General features: G+C 44.3%; 1 protein-coding gene across 2 annotated transcripts in view; it reads right to left on the bottom strand.

Annotated features, from left to right (window-relative positions):
• Window positions 1-669: 669 nt before the first annotated feature.
• The window catches only part of KNTC1 (kinetochore associated 1), a 44,348-nt gene continuing 24,155 nt past the window's right edge, over window positions 670-20,862 (bottom strand). For both annotated transcript variants that reach the window (XM_016219037.2, XM_087828462.1), the window contains 29 exons: window positions 20,629-20,726; window positions 20,063-20,201; window positions 19,794-19,850; window positions 19,149-19,312; window positions 18,091-18,195; window positions 17,586-17,714; window positions 17,039-17,155; window positions 16,163-16,272; window positions 15,384-15,591; window positions 13,917-14,006; window positions 12,650-12,821; window positions 12,505-12,563; window positions 12,168-12,384; window positions 11,306-11,379; window positions 10,710-10,920; window positions 10,482-10,591; window positions 9,355-9,401; window positions 8,047-8,125; window positions 6,843-6,961; window positions 6,330-6,465; window positions 5,622-5,717; window positions 5,245-5,301; window positions 4,588-4,642; window positions 4,440-4,503; window positions 3,802-3,931; window positions 2,674-2,763; window positions 2,117-2,262; window positions 1,647-1,737; window positions 670-1,096 (listed from right to left, as the gene is read on the bottom strand). In XM_016219037.2, coding sequence (XP_016074523.2) covers window positions 1,076-1,096; window positions 1,647-1,737; window positions 2,117-2,262; window positions 2,674-2,763; window positions 3,802-3,931; window positions 4,440-4,503; window positions 4,588-4,642; window positions 5,245-5,301; window positions 5,622-5,717; window positions 6,330-6,465; window positions 6,843-6,961; window positions 8,047-8,125; window positions 9,355-9,401; window positions 10,482-10,591; window positions 10,710-10,920; window positions 11,306-11,379; window positions 12,168-12,384; window positions 12,505-12,563; window positions 12,650-12,821; window positions 13,917-14,006; window positions 15,384-15,591; window positions 16,163-16,272; window positions 17,039-17,155; window positions 17,586-17,714; window positions 18,091-18,195; window positions 19,149-19,312; window positions 19,794-19,850; window positions 20,063-20,201; window positions 20,629-20,726 — 3,191 coding nt within the window. In that variant the 3' untranslated portion in view covers window positions 670-1,075. The remainder of the gene's footprint in view (window positions 1,097-1,646; window positions 1,738-2,116; window positions 2,263-2,673; window positions 2,764-3,801; window positions 3,932-4,439; window positions 4,504-4,587; window positions 4,643-5,244; window positions 5,302-5,621; window positions 5,718-6,329; window positions 6,466-6,842; window positions 6,962-8,046; window positions 8,126-9,354; window positions 9,402-10,481; window positions 10,592-10,709; window positions 10,921-11,305; window positions 11,380-12,167; window positions 12,385-12,504; window positions 12,564-12,649; window positions 12,822-13,916; window positions 14,007-15,383; window positions 15,592-16,162; window positions 16,273-17,038; window positions 17,156-17,585; window positions 17,715-18,090; window positions 18,196-19,148; window positions 19,313-19,793; window positions 19,851-20,062; window positions 20,202-20,628; window positions 20,727-20,862) is intronic.

Raw genomic sequence — 20,862 nt, 5'->3', positions numbered from 1 at the left:
GGTATAGAAACGATGTTTTCTCAACTGACAAAACAAGCAAACGAATCGTAGCAACGCCAAGTTATTCACAAGCACAGCAAACGATGACGAGGGTGGAGTAAGAGCTACGGTGTTGGCGTGCGCGTGGAGGCCTCTGCCCGCTTTCGGCGCCTCACTGCCCTCCTGGCCAGCCTCCCGCTCCCGGCCTTCCAGCCCGCACACCGCACGCCCGACTCCTGGCCAGAGGCTTCTGCTCGGCCCTGCCCTTTCCTGGCGCTGGCATGAGAAGGAGAGGTTGGAGAAAGCACGGAGGCACTTCTTTTCTCTTTCGGTGGCGGCGTGGCAGAGGCAGCCGCAGGGAAGGATGCCCGCGGGCGCTGCGGGCGGCGGTGGTGGAGAGGGGGCAGCAGACCAGGGCGGAGGAGACTCGGCCTCTGGGGGGAGCAGCGGGGGCTCCACCAGCTCTGCTGTGAATCCGGCTGGAGGCTCCAACCCAGAGGCAGGAAGGAGCAGCTCCCTGACCTTAGACCAACAGCCTTTCCCCCTTTTTCCTCCCAAGCCACCCCATCTCCTTTTTGCCTCTCGGTTCTTTTAATACCTTTAAAACCAATTCCCGGCACTCAATCCATCTCCACGTGAATTACCCAGAGAGTTTTCTATTTTTCTGTCTGGCCACTGACGGACACACGCTGCAGCAAAGACAATATACATGTTTACTACAATACCATCAAAAAGAAGGACATTCTTATTTTTATAGGAGGAAGACATTGGCTATAAGTAGTTGCTTTTCTTCTGGTGGGGGAAGAAGCAAAATATTTTTGTATTTTGTTTCCTTTATATATGGTACAAAAAAAAAAATGACAGTCTCTATAAGTTACAGTTATACAACTAGCAAATAAAAGATTTATTAACATAGGATATGAGTTTTTTATGGGACAATCGGGCTACCAAGTGTCTTAGTTATCACTTGTCAAAGGACATTTGACAACAGCTATAACACAGAGACTGCACGATTTAAAAACCATAATAAATAGGGTCGGTTAATAGCGGGCTCCAAATGTCCTCTTGTGCTCCCAGAAAAAGGTCTGATGATTTACTAGGATCCATTTAGAAACACCTAAATGGGAAGAAACACAGAAGTATCTTCATGAGTGTCATTTAGTGTTTTTTCCTGAAATTTTTTTTTTTTTTTTTACAATTGCAAATTCCTCTTTTTTCCATAGTGGACATCTATGTTTTAGGGAGCTAAGAAAGGAGAAGTAGCCCGGCCAGCGTGGCTGAGCAGCTGAACATTGACCTAGGATCCAGGAGATCGTGGTTTGATTCCCGGTCAGGGCACATGCCCGGGTTGCGGGCTTGATCCCCAGCACGGGGCATGCAGGAGGCAGCTGATGAATGACTCTCATCATTGATGTTTCTCTCTCTCTCTTCCTCTCCCTTCCTCTCTCTGAAGTCAATAAAAACATATTAAAAAATAAAAAACAAAAACCGCTTGACACAGAGCTGAGAGGAGGACCATGGCCTCTTCCTTTCTGGCTGGGGACTCACACACACACAAAAAAACAGAGAAATATACGCAGTCCCACGTGAAAATGCGCTGCTCTCTAGAACAAGTCTGGCTCAATGTCAGGACCCTGGAAATAAGAGATGGCTGCAGGCAGCGTTACCTTCAGGATCTCACAGGGAGCCGCATCTGCCGGCACAGGCGTCCCACGGTGCTTAGAGTACTCAGTGACAAAGACGGAGGCTTCATCTAAACTGTGGTATTGAAGGAAAAAGAATGGCGTGAGGACACTCTCAGGGCGACAACTACGCTCACTAGCTGGACTGCGGTGCCAGCATTACAGGGTTAGACACTTTCAAAATTCATCAGGCTGCACCCCTGAAATATGTGCAGCCGGTTCTACATAGATTATACCCCAGAAAGATAACACTTGTGCCCAGATGACAACATGAGATTATGGCTGGATCACAGTGACAAACAAGCAGACCGCTGACCTCTGGGTGCCTGCAGCAATGTTACAGTGTAACATTCGGAGCCTTTCATTGCAACCAAATAGCTCTGTAACTGATATCTTCCTCCAAAATAAAGATACATCTTAAGGAAATTGTATAGTGCTTTTTTAAATTCACATACCTTAATTCTTTTGCCAAATAGGTCACCAGGTCAGTGACGTTGCTAGTGTTCATCATGTGCAGCTTCAACACTTGAAAGTATTTTGTCTTCACCAAAACCCCAAAGTCCTTCTTATTTATGATATTATTCAGAACCAGGTTTCGAATCTGCAGAATGACAGGTGGTGTCATATTAAAAATGTGTTTGATGCCAAGTTCTATTCAATACTGGAATGTTTGTGACAGTCAGGAGTTAGGCCATCTCGTTGTAGCTAAGCTAAGCCTCCTTTCGGGGGGTGGGGAGGAAGAGGCCCATTGCAACACTGTGTAGAGTAAATGAGTAAAAGGTAATTGTTGTTAAGCACTTTAGGATTTTTTTTTATGAGCATAGCAATAATAAGACAGCCAGAGTCCCTGCTTTTTTTAAAAAAAATTATAAGTTTTAATAAAAGCAAAATAACTGTACATATTAACAAAGAGACTGAGGTAGTAATTTTCTGCTTCATCTTGGTTTGGGGGAAATGATTACCTTCTAATACCTAACTTTTCACAGCAAAAGGAGATGGGATTTTCTCTTACTTGATGTGAAAACCCCGCCAACTGGCCAGTATTCATATGTTCTTCTAACTGCTGCAAGATGATCTGAGGATCACACGAGTTCAGAAAGTTCTAGAGAAACAAAAACATAATTAACGGAAAAGGGTAATTACTACGAATTCCTGTCAAATCTGTAAGGTTTTAATTTTTGAATCTGAAATGTCTTAAAGGATTTCTATTACAGGAAAAAAGGCCTTGGTCAACAAAAATTTATTGACATAAGAAAAAAAGGCAGTTTACAAAAAATACCCATGCCAACAGCAAGAGCTGTTTAGTGAGCATTTTGTGGTTCTAAGTGCCAAAAGGAGTCTATTTAGACACTAAAACTTTGAAAAGCGGCAACGGATGAGCTTATAAATAGAACAGAGCAGCTTCAGCGATGAGCACAGCTTTGAGACATGAAACAAACAGAACCAATGAGAAATAAAAACCTGTGTGTTCGTTCTCACGGATCTCTGTCTACTGGCTTCACTACCTTTGGGGAAATAACCGAAACATCTCCAAATGCTTTGTTCTACTAGTTCTGTATTATAGAGGGAGGGAGTTAGTTTTTAAAGCCCTGTCCTCAGAATGCTGTGGCTCCCACACCCAAGACCCGACTCTCTCCTCTCTCCTATCTCTCCCCTCCGATCCCTAAGTCGAGCTGCCTTCCTCCAGGCCTCTCCCTCTAGTTCATCTTCATTCACTGCTACCACCCTACACTGGGGAGGGATCCCCTCAAGCTATCCCAGCCTCTCCACAAGGCTGCTGTGCGTGGATTAAGAGAGATAACAGCCTCCCCAGTTTCCTTTCTCAACACCTCTCTCCTCTGTTCAAGCTGACGTGGATTATTCCTTCTGAAATATTCTCTGATCATTTCTCTGTACTCTTCTGGGAAAATTCACTGTTCCTCACTGACGAAGATGCGCTCTCAAGGCACCCCTCAGACTAGCCTCAGTCCCTCTTCCGTCTCACCCTCCCGCGAAGCCTCCCACAACCCCCGTATTGCCCATACTGATGTAACCCTGCTTTGCAGGTTTGGGCAAAAGAAAATGCAGCCTTTCTCAGGAGACATGCAATATGAGACCTTCCGTTTTTCTGGCAGCCCCGGAGGGATGGTTTCCAAGATACCTTAATCTGCTGGTGTCTTTTTTCCGAGTGGGGCATGAGCATGAGACAGGCTAATGCAAACGCCGGGAGCTCTAACTGGACATACTGCCTGGCGACTCCAATCATGTCGAGATCACCCGAAACCGGACATCTTCGAGAGAGCACACGGTCAGTCACTAGATGATACTGCCAGAGGCCCTCGATTCCAGTTTCCCACAGTTGTTAGTTGCCTATGCTTTCAACAATTTTAAACATTATGAGTAACTCTTCTACGGCACTCTTCCCGGAATAAAAGGATCTACCTACAGGAACACAGCCGCTGGCTGCTGCTATGAGTACGCCTGAAAGCCTCCACACGCCCAAAGACAAATCCTCAGAACACTCACAATCTGTGAGAGGCACGGTGTCCCTCAGGGTAGTCACAGAGGGCACTCTATACTGACATTCAAAGTGGGGGTCATCTGAATATCCATTTACGAGCTGTACCTCACGTGGAGAGTAGACATTAGGAAAATAAGATATTTCATTTCAAAAACAAGTGGTATGCCTTCCTTCCCAAGAAAAAGGAATTACTCACAAGAGATGTTTATTAAAAAGGAATTTGAGAGGCAGTAACTTGGATTTTTTTTGAGGGGTAGGAAAACAAATATTTTACTTACTCGAGAACAGCAATGAGACTTTCACAACAATCTGATAACTGGCTGGGGCTTAAAGGGCAAGAGGCTGAAATAAAAAACAACGAAAGCGTGTATTATACACACACAGCCGTAAGGTGCTGCTGTCAATGGCCCAGAGGAGAGGACCTACCTGAAAGGAGGGGTATCTGCACCACCCGCTGCCAGGCCTTGCTGAAGTAGGGAACCTGTGGGGATGAGCATATTACAGAGCTCACGCCTGGGCTATCAGCAGCTCTTTATTTTACAGCCATAAGATATATACAAAAGCTTATGTGCTAGGTGCTAAAACCAAAGTCCTAAGTTGACATCTCTGTGTTTGACGTGATTAGATTCTAGGATAATTTTCAGCAGCCCCTAACCGGGTCGCTCAGTTGGTTAGAGCATCGTCTGGATACACCAAAGTTGCAGGTTCAATCCCCAGTCAGGGCACATACAAGAATCAACCAATGATGCATAAGAAAGTGGAACAACAAATCGATGTTTCTCTCTCTCTCAAATAAATTTTAAAAACCCCCACTTAACTGTACATTTTAAAAGGGTGAATTTTACATGTGTGAATTATATTTTAATTAAAAAAAAAAAAAAAGAAATCTGTGCTGGGCCAGGAATGGAACTGGTGACCTCCCAGTGCATGGACGACACTCGACCAACTGAGCCACACCGGCCACGGCAGTCCTGTTCTTTACTAAGGAGACGATCACTAACCCAATGTGCCCAGCTACCACAAGGCCAGAGAGTATAAACACTAAATTCTATAAAACTTACTTAAAAAAACAAAACTCCATACCTGCCACAAAGAATGGATACTAGAAATGGCTGTTAAAACTTTCCTTAGGTAAAGGATCTGTGGGAAAAAAAATAAAGAAAAAAACATTCCAAAGATCACCAAAATAGAAAATTTCCACATGAAGTATCGGATTCTTTTGAAAGGAATATCAGTTGAATTTATCTCCCCTGAGACCTGCTGAAGCAGTTCACTCACAAACTCCCAAATATCAAGAGGCCGGGGAACCCAGCCCTCCACTCGTTTCCTGTGAGATCTGTGTCATTTTTCGAGTCTGCATTTTCTCTGGCCTCACACTAACTCCTTCAAGTCTGGCCTGAACCCAGCAAAAACGAGCGCTTTAACCTACACATACCGCAGCCCAGGGCGCCGAGTCTTACCATGTTGAAGCCAAGCAGCTTTTGCAGGAGTCCGTTCCACAGCTGCAGATCATAGATTTTGTATTCTAAACAGAGCTCGGTCACCAATCTTACTGCCTAAAGCAGGGGGGGAAAAATTGTACTGCTTTAAGGCACCAGACAATTAGACCACCTCTGGGAAAGGCATGCATCCCGCCCTGGGCTCCAAAGGCCTAGAGACTAAATCCCCAACAACAGCCAGGAGGAAGTGGAACTACACCCCTCCCAACCTAGGAACCTCTCTCCTCCTGTCCAGGCGAGGACAGGCGGGCCTTGGGGAGGATTAGAGACCTGCCCTCTCTCCTAGACAGGGACGGCCTTAGGCCTTCAGGAAGAGAGGGAAGGGGACTCCCAAATTGCCTTGTCATCCACTGGGACAGGCATGAACCAGGAGATCGAGGTTTGATTCCCGGTCAGGGCACAGGCCTGGGTTTGGGCTTGTTCCCCAGCAGGGGGCGTGCAGAAGGCAGCCGATCAATGTCTCTCATGATTGATGTTTCTCTCTCTCTCCCTCTCCAATCAATAAAAACATATTAAAGAAAAAAAAAAAAAAGGACAGAAGAGGGCCTCACAGCCACAGACCTACTCGGGAATAAAGTCCCCCGGTTTTCTCCTTCGGGCACCCGAGGAGCAGCAGCAGCTGAGCAAACGGAGGTAGCAGCCCCACCCTTGGATGACTCGGGTACATACCATGGACTCGTGGCTGTGGTTTTTCCAAAGACCCTTAATCATTCCTTCCTTAGGGCTGTTGCAGAACAATTCATATGTGATGGGGATATTCAAAGTCTCAAAAGATGCCAGGAAAGTTATACATTTCAGATAAGACCTGGAAACAGAGGCATTTACGGAAAAGGTCTCATGGGCCGCGTTTACACTTAAAAAAATGAAATAAAAGCCACCCTACGGGTAAACATAGGCCTGTTTGTTTTTAAATGCCTGTTTAAGGCTTCTAAATATATTCACCGAGTATAATATTAGAAAGAAATCAATCTGAGCAAGACGTCAGTGTCCAACATCTCCCAGGAACGAAGGAAACAAGATGTTCTCCAAGGCCTATTTCCCTGCTGCCAAATGTCCAGGACTGGGGGCTCCATCTCCGCGGCCACCCTAACGCACTCTCAGGAACCAAGGGCTGTGCAGGTTATCCTTCCAAACAAAGACCTGTCACCTGTTTCTTAGTACAGTTTTAAAAATTCTACTCACTTGACGTCTTCGATGGGTTTTTTGAAGAGAGACTCTATGGTTTCCTTGTCAGCCAGGTAGAGGAGACACTGAAGGGCCCGTGTTCTGTGGGCAAAGGTCAACTGACGCATATCCAACGTCTGTAAAACCAAAGAAGGTTTGGAGGGTTGTGTGCCTGCGTGCTGTGCCTGGGTTAAAGCTTGGGCAACATAAGCAACATCATTTAAAAAAAAATTAAAATCAATCTCTGCTCTGGGCGAGTCAGTGGTTTGCAAAGTGTGGTCCATGGAACCCTGAGGAGTGTTCCTCAAACTCTTTCAGGGGGGAAAGGTCAAAACTGTTTTCCTAGTAACACGGCTGGTTCAGCTCAAGGCAGGAACCCGCCACCGTGGCAGCAGCCGCTGGATTCTCCACAGCCCAGCCTTCGCAGTATCGAAAGCAAGCGATGGCCCCTGCTTAAGAAGGTTCTTGGTGAAACAGTAGAAATTAATTTTATAAACCTCGACTCTTGAATATATTAATAAGGGTTCACATTTGAATACATATTAATGTTAGTTAGTGAAAATGTACTCATCAATGGGAGGCGTGTGTAGAGCATGCTTTTCCGTATGATGGTTTTTTCAGGGGAAAGCGCTTGTACTGTGAGCTGAAGGAGCCACTTTTCCTGGAACACCATTCTTACCTGGAAAGATGACTGATGTGCTTGGGGAAAAGGGGATATTTTCCCCTTGCTGTCAAGGACGTGCCCTCAGCACCGCAGACCTCCTCCCTTCCCTTCTACCTACACCTTCCTCTCCCTGGGCTCCAGCCGCCTTGGAATATTTCTAGATGCACAAGCCAGAAAGCAAAGAGGCTGGGCTGCCTTTAGGGAAGGGACAAGGGATGGTTTGGTCCAGGTGAATCTTAGTGGCATGAATGGAGGGGAAAGACAGGTTACACAGGGCCCTGAGGCCAGGGTGGAGGCTTCTCTGGTTGGCCCCTTGCTCTGAGGAATGCTGACCAACTGGGGAGTTGGTAACTGTGAGTTAGATAACCCATGGGAACTGGCACACCATTCAGCTGGCTAAATGGGATGTGACCGGAGCCAAAGTGAGACATGCTTCGGGTAAGTACACAAGTGAGCAGTATCTTAATCATGTTAGTGATATCGAGCATGGAAAATATGCAGGAAAAAACAGTAAGCTGAGATGCAGACATGAGTCCTGACTAAGTTCCGAGGACTTACAGTTGTAGCTGATGTTGCGAAGATAAACAGCATTCTTGAACTATAGTCAATCGGACGAGACAGGAGGAGATACAGGACCCTGGAAAAAAAATTTTAAGTTTAGTGATAGATTACCACTGTCCACAGAGAAAGTCATTAGACCTCAAGGGTTATGGGTCAAGGACATTTTTGCTTTCCCTTTTATCTAAAGACCATAATGAATTCAATAAACACAGTCTTCTCATCTATGAAATGGCTAGTCGATCTCTGACCATTTAAATTCTCTCCATTTAAGAAATTAGTATGAATAATAGCTGCAAAGTGCATTGAACACTATGCATGGACAATTCTGTTTTCATTTCACAGGACATTTCAACCTGTGGACTTGGGGTTGAATGGCCCCCTCCAGAGAAGGAAGGGCAAGAGGGACCAGGGGGTGGTGGAGCTTTCTATGGGAAAAGACTGGAAGTTATGAAACTGGCATGAAGGAAAAATCCCTTTTGGAGTTTGTTTCTTGGGACACTCTCTGTTTGAATTGTTTCCCTCTAAGACTTCCCTGTGGCTGACTCATTACCTCGTGCTTAGCCAAAGGTGCCCCTGCCCACAACACTATGCAAGGACCAGGTGAAGTCCAGAGGGAAGGAGGCCATGGAGGCGGTGGTAGGCCAGCTCTGTCCAAATCAGGAGAAATTCTCCCCTTCGGTTTGTCTTTCCACTTCGTCTCTCAGATCTCCGGGACTGAGGCAGGGCTTCACGAGCGACTTGACCTACTTCTGGCCGAGACCAGGAATGGCACGAAGCTGGCCTGCGAGCCACCACTCCCTCTCCCACGCCCAGGCCACGCACCACTAATGGATTACCACATTCTCTCTGATTTGGGCCCAGATAGTCTTCTCAGGACGTTGTGACCAATCAGATTCAGCACACTGGACGAGCCCGATGTGCCTTCTTTGGTCTCAGGTTGGCAGGGAGAAGAAATCCTGGTCACCAGGGGGAGAGGGCGGAAAGGGGTCTGGGGCCAAGCTCTCAGCTGAGGAAAGATCTCCTTTGCTTGAGGTGAGCTCTCTGCTAAAGACATTCTCAGTGCCCTCAACACTCTGGTAGGAACTCACTGAGGGCTCAGAAATCCTGAATCTTGGCTGCTGCTTATTTATTCCTGGGGATACTTATGTCTGCTCACAGCAACACATCAAAGAATTGATTCTTCTCAGAGACTCTGGTCCACGTTAGATCAAGAATATATTTTCAAAACCGACCTCCGACACGTTTACCAGTAAGATTCCTACCGGGCAGCAGGGTACAGACAAGTGTAAGGAGAGAGAGAGTTACCTTCGTAGTGCTTCATCTTCTTGAAGTTCGAATATTTCTGATGGGTTCTTTGAAAAAGTGAGGAGAGAAAAAAAAAAAGTAAAAACTCAAGTCATGTTTGTTGATCTAGACAAAGTTATGAAAACTTATTAGATGGAAAACTCAATATAAAAGACTGCTCACACACAAGAAATTACAGTACGACTCATTACTTTAAGATTTCTGCTTAGGAAATGGGCTCATTCAGTTGAGAAATAATTACTGAGCCTGGCCGGGTGTGGCTCAGCGGTTGAGCGTCGACCTAGGATCTAGGCGATCGGGGCTCGATTCCTGGTCAGGGCACATGCCCGGGTTGTGGGCTCGATCAATGACTCTCTCATCATTGATGTTTCTGTCTCTCTCTCTCCCTCTCCTTTCCTCTGTCTGAAATCAATAAAAATATATTAAAAAAAAAAAAAAATTACTGAGCCTTGTTCTTAGGAAACATACTTACAACTATTGAAGGGTAAGAGGGGCATGACATACGCGATTTACCCTCAAGTGGTTCAGACAGATCTCATGACTATACGTATCACAAGGAGAGTATTAAAGCAAATATGGCCAAACCTTAACCACTGATGGAGTCGGGTGAAGGGTAGACAGGAATTACTATTATTGTTCCTAAATATGTTTTTATTGATTTGAGAGAGGAAGGGAGAGGGAGACAGAGAAACATCAATGATGAGTCACTGATCGGCTGCCTCCTGCACGCCCCCTGCTGGGGATCGAGCAGCAACCTGGGCCTGTGTCCTGACTGGGAATCGGACTGCAACCTCCTGGTTCATAGGTCGACGCTCAACCACTGAGCCACGCCGGCCGGGCAGGAATTCTTTTATAGTATCCCGACTTTTCTGTATGTTTAAAATTACTTCAAAATAAAAAGTCATTCCCATGAATCTGAGTGTAAGAACAGGCTACTGCTTTTACACAGGTATTTGCCTGGAATCACCAATGAAAAGGTAAAACAGCTGCAAAACACTATTTAAGCCAAAAAGAAAAAACTTTGCTAAAACTCAGACGATAGTAGAAGGTATGAAACGGAACAGAGGTTCCTTCTTTACGGTTCCGTGCTCCTAACAGGTAAGAGGTACTCTGGAGAACACGCTCACCTCTCCGGGCTTTGCAGACGGGCACAGCCATTTTTCCAGCAGCATGTCCCAAAGCTTTTCCAAATTAATTTCATTGACTTCGGCTATTTCTTTAGCAGCTGCGTGAATATCTAAGATATTCAAGAGGTAAAGAGTTAAAGAGAGAAAAGTCCATGTGCTCAATGCAAGACGACTGGGAATCAAAGTGGCGGCTCTCCCGGGACAGGGATGAGCAGGGTCTGCCCTCACCGGGACCGTCTCTGCCGGACGCGCTCTGAATCCTGCGGTCGATGCTGGGGTGCTCGTACAGGCTGGCAATGAGGTATGCGGGCTTCCCGATCACTCTGAGGTACTCTGCCGTGTTCAGCTTGTGGGCTATGAGCACGGCCTCCGTGCCCGAGCGCCGGTACTGCACATGCAGCTTCTTCAGCAAAGCCTCGGCTTTCTCACGCGTTTCATCCTATAAAAAAGTCCCGCGCACAGGGGACGCTCACTCTCCAAGGCTCGAGGGGGGCACAGAACCCACCCTTCGTTTTTCACACTGAGTTTAATTTTTTTTTTTTTAAACCCTCACCCGAGGATATTTTTTCCGTTGATTTTCAGAGAGACACCCCGATGGGTTGCCTCCCACACGAACCCCAAAAGGGACCGGGGATCAAACCTGCAACTCAGGTTCGTGCCCTTGACCGGAATCAAAGCCGAGACCCTTTGGTGCATGGGCCGATGCTAGGGCTAGAATCCATCTTTATCAATCAATGGAGGGCCCTGCCTTAGTGACATCACTAAGGATCCCACACGAAGGCAGAGTTTTGTTTCTCCATTTCAGGCATCCAGTCCAGACACACCTTAGGTGGGATATTCTGTAGCCATCTCTCGGCTAAATACAGGCAGAATTTCAAACTGGACATCTTGAAGGAACCTAAAAATACCAAGTAGGGACTGATAAGCAAATCTTAATCCTTTCAAGACCATGTATTCTAGTCGAATTTGCAAGTTGACATATTTTTTTAAATTATAAAAATGTCTACCCGTAGTAAAGAACAATTTAAACAGGACAAAAAAACACAAATTAGGAAGCAAGCCCAGAGGCCCCTCCTTCAGCCTCCATTCCTACTCCCTAGAGTCTCATGTTCCTCCAGAAATTTCCTCTGTGTGCACATTTTAACCTTAATGGGGTGAGATCCTACACGTAGTACGATTTGCTGTTCTCACTTAATATACATCTTGGGCATCTTTCCAAAAATCAGCTACATAGTATTCCGTTCTATGAATATGCTCTATTTTTAAAACCAGTTCCTGGCCAATGAACATTAAAAAAACACACAAAAAACTTCAACTTTCGTTACAATGAAAACCATGGCAACGAGTGCGCGTGTTTGTGGACTCGTCTGTGTGGGAACATCAGAGGGTTCATTATTGGACGTGTGATTGGCTACTGGGATGAAAGCATCAATTTCTATTCCCTCCGTCAGGGTGGGGCCTACATTCCCACCCGCTGAGCAAGCAGAAAGGAGTTTTGCTTACTTGCCTGGGGCCATTTTAGCCCTCAGCAGTAAAACCAGTGAAGGCAGAGGGCACATGCCTTTCTGAACTGTCCTAATGCTTCTCCTTAAAGCCATGAAAGTGTTCTCTCTCTTTTTTTTTATTACAAGTTCACAAAGCAACCCAGCTGACCGTTTTCAGGGCAGTCAGGGGAAAAGTCCGTACCTTCGGGGATATCCTGGGCAAGGCTGATGGCAATCGCCACAGCCCACTCGGGGTTGACTATGGACAACAGGTAGGACTCGATGGTCTGGGTGATCCTCGTTATTTCCTTGTTAATCAGGGTGGAGGACTTGGCTTGTGGTAGCTTCACCAGTTTGGGCTTCAGTTTTTTTTCAAAGACGTGCTTGGCGGTAGACACATACAGAGTGTCCAGAGAGAACTTCAAAGAGAAAAGCAAAGCCAAGGCTGACTGATAGGTGAAAGCAGCACGCAGCGCTCTGCAAGGGACGCGAGTTAATTCAAGGATGAGGAAACATCTTGCAAAGCTCCCACCTATTACCTTCATCAGCTTGGAAATCAAGAGCAGTGTTGGGAAGGACTCCTCGCTGAGTTCCGTGGCTGGAGAGCAAACGAAGTCGATATGATTTGCTTAAGGAGAGGATTTTGGAGACTCAGTAACATTCATGAGACGTTCAAGAACTTACATAGAATTTTCCAGAAGTTCTGGGCTGTGCCAAAAAATATCAGGTGGAAAGGCAGCCTGGTCTGGGCGGCGGACGGCAGCGTGATCACGTGCTCCAGCATGTACTGGTACTCCAGGTCCACCGGCGGGGAGAGTCTCCTGTAGGACTTCAGGTGCTTCAGCAGACTCAGCGCCTGCGTTAGAAGAAAACGTTTTCCTGAGGCTACATCGATCCTGCGTGTTTCTGAATCACCTAACTCTACGCTATCCTAGGTTTCCATTTCTGAGACAGTGCTGTTTCCATCAAGATGACCAAAACTTTCTAGTTTTACCTTTTTAAAAAAATATATCTTTATTGATTTTAGAGAGAAGACGGGAGAGAGAGAGAGAAACATCAATGATGAGAGAGTCACTGATTGGCTGCCTCCTGCACGCCCCCTACTGGGGGTCGAGCCCACAACCCAGGCATGTGCCCTGACTGGGAATCAAACCCCGATCTCCTGGATCCTAGGTTGATGCTCGACTGCTGAGCTACACCGGCCTGGCTGCAGTTTTACCTTTTAATGTTACTCTTCTAAACTGTAACTGATGTGGTCACTAAAGAAATTATCCAGTGGAGCCCTGTGGGTGGTGGGATGTGGAAGCAAGGGTCTGGCAGTTCCCTATGCCCCCTTCAGCTAGTTTGAGAGCTGTCTCCAAAATATTTGATCTCGTTTTTAAATACAGAGGCAGTAGATCTAAAACTTATCTTCTGTGTCCTTTACTTTACTTCAGTTTTTGTATCTTATATTTTTCCTGGCTTGTACAAATAACGTTTGGAATCAACCCATTTTAACTTTTAAAATCCAATTAAAAAAGAAAACATAAAAGTTACTATGACCAAAATTCAGAAAAAACTAAGAAGTTACTGAAAGTACTGAAATAGGATTGAGTGAGGCCCAGACCTACCTACTAACAGAAAAAGACGAGTGGGATGTGGGCACCACAAACATTTTCATCCCCCGGGTGACAAATAATTTTGCCTTAATTTCTCCGAGTCAGTCTGTTAATGGTTTCATAGTCTTAGACTTAAACTGCCTCAGTAGAGCAAAAACTGGATTAAGATAAATGATAAAATATGGAGAGCGAGGAAACCCTTCTTACTTCGGAATCCCTTTTAAAGAAAAGGAACCAGAATAGAATGTGGAGTTTCAGGGGAGCCCAAAGATGTCGGGAAAGACACTGCATAACTAATTTTTTAAACATCCAAATAAAAACAAAAAGGTAACTAAACAACATATTTGCTATACCTGATTAATATTAATGTTGGTTATTTTCTCGTCAGCTCTTTCAATAACTTTCAGGACAATTTCGACCATTTCATAATCGTAGGGGTCCAACTGTATAAAACCAAAAATATGTGAGAATTTGATAAGATGGTGCCAGGCTGGTAGACGGTTTAATTCAGTTATGTTCCTCTGTATGGAGGTTACGAATACAAAATCTCAGAGCATTGCAATGTTATTTTTTAAAAAAACAACAGCATTTTCTCATGTCTAAAATTAGTTCTATTAGGATAAACACACACGCTTTAAAATGTCTCAAAAGTCATTTTTTTAAAAAGCTGGATAAGGCAATATTGTTTTAATAAAGATGTTCTTATAGTACTAAAACCCTACAAAAGATAAACGTATTAAAATTTCATAATTTTGTAAGGTTTTAAAATTAAAATTCTACTTCTTCCATTTGTGATGGGAAAATTGGAACAGGAGGAACTGACCATTTCTTGGAAGTGACATAACTAAGGGTGTGGCCCTCTAAGCAAATTTTTCAAAGGATCCCACTCCGGCTCTAACCACATTCAAAGACGAAGAGCTAAGGGGGTGGCATCTGTTTACGCACAGGAAGGAAGTATTCTCTTTGATTTTGTTTCTACTCACACATCATGTCCCCCTGCCCCCATTTTTTAAATGCTAGCCACCCCAAGTCACACTAATAGCACTGAACAAAGTGGGACGATTACTTCTATGGCTCCTAGAAAATCTGAGCAAGTTATATACCATTTTTGGCCGAATTACAGGGAAGATGTAAAACCGAAGTGTTTCCTGTAATCCTGTCATCTTAGTTCCCCTTCCATTTAACTTCCCCAGCAAACTACCCTTGACCTGAAAGTTCCAACTCTCAGATCTCCTAATCAAAAAAACCCCCAACACAAACAGACAAACAAAAAATCAAACAAGAGGGCATGGAGATATTCATTGTAACATTTTATAGTAAAAAAGTTTGTAAACTAAATGCTCATCTATAGAAGCCTCCTGTATATACAGGAGGGTTCATACATACCGTGGAGTAATAATTATGTGTCAAAACCGAGATAGATGGATATTCACTGACACATGACAGTGATATAGTAAGTGAAAAAAGAGAGTAACAGGACCGTATATTTAGTGCACAATAGTCACCAAACTATTATCAGTTTTGTCTATGGGAGCAGGGTTAAAAACTTTCACTTTTTAGATTTATATCTTTGTCTAGTTTTTCAAAGAATATGTGCTATTTTTTTTAAATCTGAAAAAAAAAAACCCACACTTTTTTTTTTTAAAAAGAAAAACTGCTGTATTAAGCTACATTAAAAATATGAAAATCTAAAATTACTTCAAAATTAAAAGTTTATAGAAAATGTAGGGCTTATATTTCCAATTTGCTTCTATATATCTAATTAAGTGCAGGAGGGACATTTAAAGTGACCTCATACGTTCATTTCACTGTTTGTCTACCTTGTGGAGTATCCCGCTAAGACTGATGACCAAGTCTTTGGTGCTCGTCAGGAGAGGAACCATTTCCAGGGCTTTGGCCAGGAGTCTCGAATGCTGCTGCTTTGCTGGGTCTGAGTTCGCGTCCCCCTGGCTGTGGCTGGCATTCGTGTTGTGCAGGAGTGTTTCAATGAACAGCTGAAGGGCTGCATCACAGTTCAACTGAAAGGTGCTAAGAGAAGTGTTCGGTTACACACCAATCCCCCCCAATGCATGTTTCCACACAAAACTTCTCACAGGAAACTTAGGTCCATGCTCCCATCGCTGAAATCTACCCTCCTGGTGTCCAGTCTTATAATCAGATAAGCTACCTATCACTGGAGCTAACTACTGCCTTAAAAAAAAAAAAAAAAAAAATCACACATTAGCTCGAAAGGCTCAGTGGTTGAGCGTCAACCTACAAACCAGGAGATCGCAGTTCGATTCCCAGTCAGGACACGTGCCAGGGTGGCAGGCTCCATCGCCAGCAGGGGGGCGTGCAGGAGGCAGCCGATCAATGACTCACATCATTGATGTTTCTATCTCTCTCCCTCCCTCTGAAATCAATTAAAAAAAAAAAGGTGGTATCTTAGGAGAATTTAATCTGGTCCTGGATTTATCCAGTTTAGTGCGTGAGCAAAAGAAGACATCACAGGCCTGGGGACCACATGTGGCAATCATCCTTGTTACTGTGTTCTTGCAGTAAGGGTGACCACAGCTTGTTAGGCCAACAGCAAAATTACCATTACAGTTTACAGAATTACCTGCAATATTCCAGAATGAGGCTTGTGTCCATGTCTGCATTCGCCACGAGAGTTTTGAGGAGGTCTTTCTTGGTGAGAAAGTGTTGCCTGAAAACTGGCTGAAAAGAAATCTAGAAATAAAAAGAGCAAAACAGAAAACTCCACTAGGCTGAAACGCATTAGAGTAAGGGCACCATGAGATGGGCCTTTTTACTATCTTTTTTCATAGAAACACATTTTTCTGTAGCTGCCCCAACTTGCTTTATTTTGCCACACTATGCAACTTGACCACCACTCTGAGATTTCAGGTATGTGTGTGGCAGTGGGTCCAAAGCCCTCCCTCTTCATCAGTGAGTCTGGTCGTCAGCGACAACCAGTCCCATGACCGCACAGGACTTAGGCTCCAAGACGCATACTGTTTCTGTAGTGGTTACATTCCTGGCAGGTCAACTATTTGCAAGTTAAATAAAACGTAGTTCTTAGACCTTGGTACACCTGTGCATACGTTTTAGTATTACCTCTAACCGAGTAACAGCAGCAGTAAGTATGGGGCTAAAGGCCAGGCCTGAAGTAGTAGAAACACCAGTTAATGCTAGATATGTTCCTAGAAATGAGAGCGCTGAGCAGATGAAAGTGTCAAGCCTCTTTTAATTTCCTTAAAAATACAGAGAAAAGGAAATGAGGCCAAAGGTACTTTCGTCTTTGAAAGCACCAGTGTGTACTTAATATCCCTAAAATTTACGAGTCATTATATATATATATAATGTATACATGTCTGTGTATATATGTGTATATATCCTCTCCCCAAAAGTAAAGGACGGGATCTTTGTTTTAAGTTTTCTCACTGAGCGGGTGTCAGAATGGATACGACTCCCTGGCGCCGCAGAGAACACTCACGCCGAGTTTACCGAGGCGAATGCCCCACTGGGCATCAGTACTGAGCTCACGGAACTTGAGCTCCATTTCTGTCTCCTGATAGAGACTGGCCAGCTGAGAGCCCACCAGAGAGATGGCCTGCAAGTGAAAACAGAAGTAAAATTCAACTGTAAGTAGAGTATGTTCCAGTACCTTTTAAATGAAAACCAGCAATGAAAATCATAACCTTTCTTTGTGCTAATAACGTGAACTGTTATATATTGCTTTGTACAGTCACTGCTTATACAATATTTACGTCGGTCAGCTCTTGGCACAATGCTGTAAATTCAGCCTGGCTTTCCTTGGTAAGGAAAGGCCAAAAATTTAGTCATCCTGCAAAGCAACTCCCCCCACCTCCCCACCGGCAAATTTTAAAACACACGTGTCACTAGTCATGCAAAAGCTGGCAGAAACCAAGTGGGTCAGTGAGACATTCCTTTTGCTAAATCCTAAGATCTGATGGCAAAGCCAACCTCCTTTCCCTAAACCTTCACTATTCGAGTCCTGATGGTGCGCTCCCAGGTCATACCAGAATCTTGTCGTAATTCTGCCATGCTTTATCTATGAGCTTCCAGAGGTTTTCAAACACTTCCTTTTGGGGTAAGAGAGTGCAGTAGCCCAATGCCAAGTCAAGATCCACCAGGCGACAGTTAAATACCTGCAGGAAGAAAGCATCGGTCCAGAGAGGTTAATTTTTCAGTCAAAACAGAACACAAGCTCTAAAGATTTGTCACTAAGCTTAATTACAGAACCAATGAAAGAACAAGTGTTTCCTACAAAGTCAGTTACTGTAACATAGTTCCAACTTGTTTGCTTAGTTCTAATGTCCTTTATCAATATTGTAAGTTTAAGGAAAGCAACTATGACAGTTTTGTTCCATACAGCGCAGAACCCTCACCTTCTCTCCTGGCATGACCATCTCATTGCTTTTCTTCAAACCCCCTCACCCTCCTCGCCCTTAACCTCACTGAGACATCAGAAACAATCAGGAGAGAAAAGAACAGAGTAACAGCTTACCAAGAACAGATACTCACTTTGTGCAACAGTGTTGTAGCATTTCCCCTGATGAACGGGACCGCCTTCTCCTTCAACGCCATGATCACCTTCCTCGATTTAACTAATGTGGCCTCTCCAAACAACTGTTAGAAAACAACAAGCGACTTGTTAGGTCCGCTTCTATGCACCACTCTGAAAATTGTCATCATTATGTGCAAAAAGCAGTGGCATTTAATCTATGATGACAGAAAGCTGGGGATGGGGGAGAACCAACTAGGCAAAAAGGAACCTTTTCAAATATCTTTGTTTTTAAAACTGTTTATACCTTTGAGCCTATATCTTGATTGTGGTGTTGGTGACAAGATGAAAACAGTGGTTGATACACTTCAAACATGTGCATTCTGATTTTGAAAGCCAGACTTCAAAGAAGTTAACTTTTTTAATATTGATTTCAGAGAAAGGGAGAGGAAGAGAGAGAAACATCAATGATGAGAGTCATTGATCGGCTGCCTCCTGCATGCCCCCTACTGGGGATGGAGCCCGCAACGTGGGCATGTGCCCTGACCCAGAATCGAACCTCGGTCTCCTGGACCACTGCGCCACGCTGGCTGGGAAAAGTTAATTTTTAAAAATTGTCATTTAAATGAATGTGATTCCCGGAGACCAGCTTCGAAGGAGAGTTACCTACTGGCGGTCTGTCTTCTGGAATCTGCTCACCGACACTGTCAAGAGCAATGATGACAGTAACTTGGGCCACAATAAAACAAAAAGCCGATACAGAGCTCTGACCTAAGTAGAGTTACCATTGCGACCTAAAACCTCAGGCAACTTACTTTACCTCCCTGAACGTGAGTTTCCTGGCTTGCAAAATGGAGAGGCTCAGGGTTGTAAAGACTGACAATGAAATCTGTGCAAGGACATGAACCCCACCTGAATCATGGCAGATTCTCAACAAATGTTTCTTAAATCTGACAAACTATTGATTTCCTTGCTTCTGAGCCAAACAAGAACATGTGGACTCCAAAGCCCTTCTTTTTGCAGTGCTCCTGTGCCTGGATTCACCCAAGGCAGAAAGTGTTTCTTCTCGAAACTGTACCTTTTCACTCAAACTGGCATTCATGAAGCTTGACACCGAGTACTGGAGACAGGTACCAAACGAATGCACTACAAATCTCAGGGCCAGCTCCCACTGGCTGGATTCCTGAAGGCTCTGAAGTAGGGCGGAGATGGAGTTGATACTGGGCAAGATGAGGCCGTCTCCTGGGAAATGACAAAAGCATTTTTGCTTAGATTTAGATTTTTCTTTAAAACAAAGATAGATCATATTATTGCAAATTGTTTTTAGGTACCGTATTGCTTCTTCAGCACAGATAATGGTCTCAGAGTTAGTAAATGAGTTACCGTGAGGACTGATTAAAGCCAGAAAATCTCTAAGTCTGCCAAACAATGAGGCATTTTGATGGGAACCTGCCTACTTTGAGGTGCTTAAGTCATTAGCTGAGGAAACCACCTCTCTACTTGGAAGACCAAAACCTATGAACAGGTTCAACAAAATTAAAGCCATGAGCCTCATGACACAGTTTCCTAACCCCTTGGAAAAATAACAATGTAACAGTGATAAGTAACTAACTACACCAAGAGCGTTAAGTCAGATCCACAGGCAGGATTTCAAGGAATTTCTACATTGGCGCATTTATGAAACTTATGTGACACAACGGCGTACATTTCTGATGTCAAATACCTTCACTGATGGAGCAGTATGGCAAACTTATAGAATGCAGGGGATGTCTCTTGCTCTCTGCAAAAGAGAATAAGTTAAACGACGCTACATAAAGTAACTCTCTGCGGAGCACACATTCACATCACAGGGACATTCTGCTGCGTCTGGCTTGGTTTGCTCAGCACGATGCCTGGGAGGCTCTTCCTTATTACTGTGTGGTTCTTCTTCCAAACCTCTACTTTTTAAATTCTTGTCAATAACACACAGACAATGACACGAATGAGATTTACCAGCTGGAGGGACCAGTGAGGAAATCAGCTCGTAAATGACAGGGAGCACCATCTGGGACTCGAGGACGATTCCGTCCTCACTGAAGAAGTTGCTGTAGGACCACTCTTCGTATGGATCTTTGTGGGTTCCAAAAGAAGTCTAGAGACCCAATCACACAGAAAAAGATACTGATAAGTAGACTCCAGAACACGCAAAACTACCCTAAGATTCAGAAACAGAAATATTAGAGTCAAACGCGGTTTTGATGGTCAAACACAACTACGTAGTCTGCTTCTTCTGGCTGATGGCTGGTAAAATGCCATTTTAAACTAAACTACTACCCTAAGACATGGACAATGCCCAGAAATGACTTGTTTCAAGCCCAATGTTTCATAAGACTGTGCAAACTAGAGCCAATAAATGCGACTGGAAAAGAGAAGTGGTCTCATGACCATTGATCCAGAGTAAGAAAATACAAGAGGTAGTAGAGTCAGTATTTGTGTGAATTATGTAAGTGGTTTAAAAGTGGTGCATGTGGACTGGCAGGGCTTTTGCTTAAAGCAAAAGAAGTTTAAAAGCCATTTACTTTCATCAGAATTCCACCGTCATCCATCTGGCACTGTCTGGAAAGCTCGACTGCCGTGAGAGTGTATTTACATAGTTCTAAAGCGTCTAGTAGAAAATCTGGAAGATAATGGAGAGAAATCATCAAGTTAATACTTCATGTGCTTAGAACACTGACAACAACCTTTTAATAATCACCATTCAAAATTCTAAGGCCACAAAAGCAGAGAGAGAGGTTTTCATGTAACTCAAAATA

Source organism: Miniopterus natalensis, chromosome 20, assembly GCF_054644295.1.
Source record: "Miniopterus natalensis isolate mMinNat1 chromosome 20, mMinNat1.hap1, whole genome shotgun sequence".
Lineage (NCBI taxonomy): Eukaryota > Metazoa > Chordata > Mammalia > Chiroptera > Miniopteridae > Miniopterus > Miniopterus natalensis.
The sequence above is the reverse complement of the archived record's forward strand: the minus strand, read 5'-3'. Positions and strand labels throughout refer to the sequence as shown.